Source organism: Dipodomys ordii, unplaced genomic scaffold (genome assembly GCF_000151885.1).
Source record: "Dipodomys ordii isolate 6190 unplaced genomic scaffold, Dord_2.0 Scaffold71, whole genome shotgun sequence".
NCBI lineage: Eukaryota > Metazoa > Chordata > Mammalia > Rodentia > Heteromyidae > Dipodomys > Dipodomys ordii.
The window spans coordinates 1,092,881-1,099,580 of NW_012267287.1; the positions used below are offsets into that span (position 1 = coordinate 1,092,881).

Below are 6,700 nucleotides of genomic sequence, written 5' to 3' on the forward strand. Positions count from 1 at the left end.
CCCGCCACCGGCCCCCGCCTCCACAGAGCGCTCCCCACACCGGCCCATCCTGCAGGCGGGGCTGCCGGCGAACCAGACGGCGGTGCTGGGCAGCGACGTGGAGTTCCACTGCAAGGTGTACAGCGACGCCCAGCCGCACATCCAGTGGCTGAAGCATGTGGAGGTGAACGGCAGCAAGGTGGGCCCGGACGGCACGCCCTACGTCACCGTGCTCAAGGTGGGCGCCGCGGCCGGGGAGGCAGGGGGCCACGGGGAGGGAAGCGACGGCACGCCCCCCCGTCACGGCAGGCGCCATGATGGGGAGCGGGGAGCTACAAGGGGGAGAAGGGTTGGAGGGAGCTATGGGGGGAAGGGCAGGGGCGAGCTGGGGGGAAGGGCAGGGGAGCTGCGCTCCAGCACTCCTCACCCCTGCTCTGGGCCGTGCACAGCTCCCAGCTGTGCCTCTCGAGGTAGGATGCATTTCCCTCTTTGCCCTGAAGGCGGCGCCACAGCTTGGGCGGGGCCTGCCGAAGCCCCGGGGGTGGCTAAGCACTGGGTGGCGCTGGCTCTCTGCCGGTGCGGTGGCTTTGTCCACGGCCACGGAAGGCGTCCTGAGTTGGGACGGCTGGAACAGGGAAAGCAGAGACACGTGGTCAGTTGGTGGGGAACGGCACAGAGATAGTCATGGGGGGCCACGTGGAGGCCCTGCCCGTGCCTCCCGCCACCCCCGGGCTGGGCTGGCCGGACCCCGGCGGTGGGTGGGCGCCTGTCGAGGCCGGCCTCAGGGCTTGGGGCTTGGTTGTGAGGGTGGACAGGAGGAAGCTCACCCCTTGAAGCCACGCCTGCCACCACCCTGCCGTGTCCCTGTGCCCAGCACCCAGCCGGCCCTCCCGCGGGTCCCCCAGGCCTGCCTTCCCCGCCGGGGCCGGCTCGAGGGCCTGCCTGAGCCGGGTCTCTTGTCCCCGCAGTCCTGGATCAGTGAGCATGTGGAGGCCGATGCGCGCCTCCGCCTGGCCAATGTGTCGGAGCGGGACGGGGGCGAGTACCTCTGTCGGGCCACCAATTTCATAGGCGTGTCTGAGAAGGCCTTTTGGCTGCGCGTTCACGGGCCCCGCGCAGGTAACCACTCTGTCCCATGCCTGCTTGGCAGCCGAGCTCCGCGCCAGCGCCGGCTGTGTGTCTGCCTGCACGCTGCACGCCCCGCACGCCCCTCCTGCCAGCTCCCGCCTGCCACTCCTGCTCCTCCGCGGCCGCCTGGCAGCACTGAGAGCCCTGCCCATCACTGTGACCGCCTGCTTCCGGCCCGGGCCGGCGCCCGCACCCCCTGCACCCCGTGGGCATTCCCGCAAGGCCCCAGGGCCGCTGGGGGCTGAGCCCACGCCACCTGCTGAGCATCCGCCTCCCGCCCCTCCCCTGCCGTGGACTCTGCTCCCTGCTCACCTCCCATCCGTCCCTCCGTCCCCATCCTCCCTCACCCCCCTTCTCCACTAACCTGCATGCCGCCTGGGCTGGCACGTGCTGCCCGCGCACCTCGCGCTCACCCGGGACAGAGGACTCGCCGGTGGAGGGGCCGGCTTCAGGCTGGGGGCCCATGCACGTGGCAGGGCCCTGGCCCACTGGACCAGCGGCCGCGCGCGCCAGGGCCTGTGGTGGCGGCCGAGGTGGTGGTGGCGCGGCGTTTTCCTTACAGCCTGGCTGGATCCTCACCGTGCGGACTGTGCCGCGGTGCGCGGGAGTGGCGGCGCTCGCCTAGCGCTCTGTCCTCTCTTTGTAGACCGCGGGCGCTAACACCACGGACAAGGAGCTAGAGGTTCTGGCCTTGCGCAATGTCACCTTTGAGGATGCGGGGGAGTACACCTGCCTGGCGGGCAATTCTATCGGGTTTTCCCATCACTCTGCGTGGCTGGTGGTGCTGCCAGGTACTGGCTCCTGCTGCTGCTTGTTCTGCACCTGTCCTCTCGGGGTGCTGGCTCAGGATCTGCCGAAGCTGCCAGGGGGGCCAGGGAACCCCACTGCTCCTGTCTGCTGGGGGGACACGACTGGCCCTAGCCTGGTCCTGCGGGGTCTTCCTTCCCGCTCCCGGCAGCCCCACGGCTCCCCTGCAGCTCTGGCATCTCCTGGCATCGGGTGTTGGTGTGGGTGCTGTTGGCTCTGCTGGCTCCTTCTTTCCTGGGTCTGGCTCCTCCTGACTGACGTGTCTGAAGCACCAGGGCGACCAGGGGTGCTGAGGCAAAGGCACCCGCTCTGAGCCCCCCGGCCTCCTTCCCCTGCCGGTGCCTGTGGCTCTGGCCCCGGGCTCCCACCGGAGAGGCTGACCCGGCCTCAACGCCCTGTCTTTGCAGCAGAGGAGCTGGTGGAGGCGGACGAGGCTGGCAGCGTGTACGCAGGTATCCTCAGCTACGGGGTGGGTTTCTTCCTCTTCATCTTGCTGGTGGCCACCGTGACGCTCTGCCGCCTGCGCACCCCCCCGAAGAAAGGCCTGGGCTCCCCGGCCCTGCACAAGGTCGCCCGCTTCCCGCTCAAGCGACAGGTAACAGAAAGTAGATACCAGGTTTCCAGCAGCCTGTCTGCCTGCCCGGCCTCCCCCCTTCCCTCCCCCCTCCCCACGCCCCCTTCCCTCCCCCCTCCCCCGCCCCCTTCCCTCCCCCCACCCTCACTCCATCTTTGCCTTGGGTCCTTCAAGGTGAGGGGGGAACCATGGCGTCCAGGGCCGAGGCTCTGCCAGATGCCTTCTCTGCTGTCTAGTGTCCACCCCCCCGCCCCCCCTAATTGTGTTTTCCACATGCAGCCTAAGTAACTGGACAACGTGAGGCCTGGTGCCCTGCCCGTCCGTGGGGCTGCTGTCTTTGGGGGTCTCCCCGCCCTGCACCCATTGCATGGCACCAACCTTTCCCTGCCGACCCAAGCAGGTGTCCTTGGAGTCCAGCTCGTCCATGAACTCGAACACGCCGCTGGTCCGCATTGCCCGGCTGTCCTCAGGAGACGGCCCCGTGCTGGCCAACGTCTCTGAGCTGGAGCTGCCTGCTGACCCCAAGTGGGAGCTGTCCCGGGCCCAGTGAGTGAGCCCTGCGGAGGGACAGGAGGGGTCCGGGCCCAGTGAGTGAGCCCTGCGGAGGGACAGGAGGGGTCCGGGCCCAGTGAGTGAGCCCTGCGGAGGGACTGGCGGGGTCCAGGCCCAGTGAGTGAGCCCTGCGGAGGGACTGGCGGGGCCCGGGCGGCGGCGGCAGGAGCAGCGGTCCCATGGGCTCTAGATGGAAACTGGGTGGGTTGAGGGCCTTGGGAGACACGGCCCCTCCGGGGGCCTGTCCCGAGGGCACGGCACCTGGGCACCAGACCTGGGGCCGCCCTCAACCTGTGAGCAAGCGCATGGGGCCGGCCTGGGGGGGCTTCCTGCTTGGCGAGGCTGACCTTCAGCCCCTGCCCCGTCCAGGCTGACCCTCGGCAAGCCCCTCGGGGAGGGCTGCTTCGGCCAGGTGGTCATGGCGGAGGCCATCGGCATTGACAAGGACCGCGCTGCCAAGCCCGTCACGGTGGCTGTGAAGATGCTGAAGGGTGAGTGGGAAGCCAGCGTGGGCACTGCATGGGCTCGGGGTCCCGCTGACACCCACCTTCTGCACAGATGACGCCACTGACAAGGACCTATCGGACCTGGTGTCTGAGATGGAGATGATGAAGATGATCGGCAAGCACAAGAACATCATCAACCTGCTGGGGGCCTGCACGCAGGGAGGTAGGCGCGGGCCCGCTGGGCGGCCGGGCAACCCCTGGGCACCGGTGCCCCTCTAAGCCACCTGTGTCCCCAGGGCCCCTGTACGTGCTGGTGGAGTACGCGGCCAAGGGCAACCTGCGGGAGTTCCTGCGGGCGCGGCGGCCCCCGGGCATGGACTACTCGTTTGACGCCTGCCGGCTGCCCGAGGAGCAACTCACCTTCAAAGACCTGGTGTCCTGCGCCTACCAGGTGGCCCGGGGCATGGAGTATCTGGCCTCCCAGAAGGTGTGTGACGGGACCAGGGGGAGACGGGGCGCCGGGGGCCAGTGGGGAGGGGCTCAGCTGTGGTCTCTGTTCTCCCAGTGTATCCACAGGGACCTGGCCGCCCGGAACGTGCTGGTGACCGAGGACACCGTGATGAAGATCGCGGACTTTGGCCTGGCCCGCGATGTGCACAATCTTGACTACTACAAGAAGACCACCAACGTGAGCCCCGGCCTGGGCGGGTGGGCGGGCGAGCCCCAGCTGGGGGACGTGGCCACCAACACGCCCCACTCTCACCCCCAGGGCCGGCTGCCTGTCAAGTGGATGGCACCAGAGGCCCTATTTGACCGTGTCTACACCCACCAGAGTGACGTGTATGTGTCCCATGCGGGGTGGGCACTCGGGGCACCTCGGGGGCAGGGCGGTGCTGCCCTGGCACCAAGGGCCGCAGCCTCCCTGGCCCCACCGCACCCTCGGTGCACAGCGTGCCCTGCGGGGGAGGGGGCCCGAGGGAGCAGCCGGGTGCCAGCCGCATGACCTTGCTTGTGCACTGCAGCTGGTCCTTTGGGGTCCTGCTGTGGGAGATCTTCACGCTGGGCGGCTCTCCGTACCCGGGGATCCCCGTGGAGGAGCTGTTCAAGCTCCTGAAGGAGGGCCACCGCATGGACAAGCCAGCCAACTGCACGCACGACCTGTGAGCAGGCCCACCGCCCTGGGGCCCCGGCCCCTGCCCTGTGGTGGATCCACCAAAGCGGGTGTGGGGGGGCAGCACCCTGGGGCCAGCCACACCTGAGCACCCCCGCCGCCAGGTACATGATCATGCGGGAGTGCTGGCACGCCGCGCCCTCCCAGAGGCCCACCTTCAAGCAGCTGGTGGAGGACCTGGACCGCATCCTCACCGTTACCTCCACCGACGTGAGTGCTGCCAGCCTGTCGCGCTCCCACACGGCCGTCCCCAGGTCCCTGGGCCCCCGGGTCCCTGGGGCAGGCCCTCGGGCACCGCCGGGCCCTCACCAGCCCACTGCCCACAGGAGTACCTGGACCTGTCGGTGCCCTTCGAGCAGTACTCACCAGGTGGCCAAGATACCCCCAGCTCCAGCTCCTCGGGGGATGACTCTGTCTTCACCCATGACCTGCTGTCCCCAGCGCCACCCAGCAGCGGGGGCCCTCAGACCTGAAGGGCCGGCCCTGCAGGCCGAGCCCCCCACTGTGAGATTGCTGCTGGTGTGAACGGGCCGCCGGCCCGAGCCTGGCACCGACAGGCAGGCCAGGCTGTGCCCCGTGCCTGCACACACGCGGGTTCCGGCGTTGGGTGCAGATGCCCCCGGAGCCTCTGCTGCTGTCCAGTAGCCTCCTGACTGGCCAGAGCCAGGAGCCCCGGGGGCCCTAATTCCAGGGGCACCAAACGTAGAATGTGCCATCCTTGGGGGAGGGCCGGGCTCTGTGTTCAAGGTGGACCTCGGCCCTCCAGTGCCCAAAGCTGAGCCTGCAGGGGGGCCACGTGCCGTGAGCCTCCCGCCTGCACGCAGCACCTGCGCCAGGAAGCGAGTCTCCCCGCTGCCCACCCCGCCCCTCAGAGACTGAAATTACGGGTACCTGGAGGGAGGCTTTACCTTCTGAAAGGTTTATTCCAGAAGCAAGTGTACATTTATATAAATAGATGTGTATATGATGGATATATATATACATGCCCATATATATATATAATATATATATTATATATATATATATAAAGAGTATCTATGTGGGAGAGGCTGAGGCCTGAGAGCAGGCCCTGTGGGGCCTCACTGGAGAGACAGAGAAGAGGGGCAAGGAGCATTTCTGGTGCCACAGTTTTGTTTTAAAAATTGTACCTGGACCTGTATATGTGTAAAGCTATTTATCAGCCCCAGAGCCCCGCCCTCCACGCGCATTCGTAGTGTTCAGCCAGCTGCGTGGCAGATTCCAATGTTAACTTATTAACACCTGCATTTGAGGGGTCGCCTAGAATGTACGTCCAGCCCCCACCAGGGCTGAGGCCCCTCGGACTAAGTGGCCTTCATCATTAGAGGCGGTCAGTGAGCACTTCATTTCCTTCTGGCCGTCTTTGGCAGGGGAGTTAGACTTCCATAGGATTTTTCTTTAGGAGATGTATTTTTTCAAACTCAAAGCAAGCTGGTATTTTCCTACAGATTCTTCTAATTATTGTGTGTTCCCAGCAGGTGCCGGCCTGCACAGCCGCAGATGTTATTAGATGTTACTAGATGTTACAAGTTTATATATCTATATATATATCTATATATATAATTTATTGAGTTTTTACAAGGTGTATTTGCTGTAGACTTAACACTTCTTACGCAATGCTTCTAGACTTTAATAGCCTGGATTGCTACTTTCAAAGCTTGGAAGAGAAAGCCGTGAATTCAGTTTTGTTACTTTTTGTACTGTTAATGGGCCGCAGGCTCCGGTCTCCTGCTCGCCAGCCAGGGCAGTGGCCAGGGCGGCTCTTCCCGGGGCCTGGATGCATAGTTTGTCTACCCACACGGGAGATGTGATATTTGTTAACCTAGCCTGTGTACTTCCCCAAAATAAAGAGACGACCGGTGCCACCTCCTGCCCGCCTTTGCCTTCTTCCTGGGTCCCCGCGGCTCTGCTAGTGTTGACGGGCTCTGGGGTCTGTCCCGAGAGGACAGCTATGAGGCCAGGGGCAGCTGCCACGTCCCCAATGGAGGCGCTGGTGTCCAGCTCCAGGGAGCTGAGCGCCTTGCC

The 6,700-nt window shown here is 65.4% G+C and overlaps 1 protein-coding gene across 1 annotated transcript in view; it reads left to right on the top strand.

Moving 5' to 3' along the window:
* Fgfr3 (fibroblast growth factor receptor 3) overlaps positions 1–5,376 on the top strand; it is a 24,475-nt gene extending 19,099 nt beyond the window's left edge. Inside the window, exons 7-18 of the mRNA XM_013023872.1 lie at positions 27–217; positions 948–1,098; positions 2,322–2,509; positions 2,889–3,034; positions 3,410–3,531; positions 3,599–3,709; positions 3,783–3,973; positions 4,052–4,174; positions 4,256–4,326; positions 4,509–4,646; positions 4,762–4,867; positions 4,984–5,376. Of these exons, the coding sequence (XP_012879326.1) occupies positions 27–217; positions 948–1,098; positions 2,322–2,509; positions 2,889–3,034; positions 3,410–3,531; positions 3,599–3,709; positions 3,783–3,973; positions 4,052–4,174; positions 4,256–4,326; positions 4,509–4,646; positions 4,762–4,867; positions 4,984–5,130 (1,685 nt within the window). The 3' untranslated portion in view covers positions 5,131–5,376. The remainder of the gene's footprint in view (positions 1–26; positions 218–947; positions 1,099–2,321; positions 2,510–2,888; positions 3,035–3,409; positions 3,532–3,598; positions 3,710–3,782; positions 3,974–4,051; positions 4,175–4,255; positions 4,327–4,508; positions 4,647–4,761; positions 4,868–4,983) is intronic.
* The last annotated feature ends 1,324 nt before the right edge of the window (positions 5,377–6,700 follow it).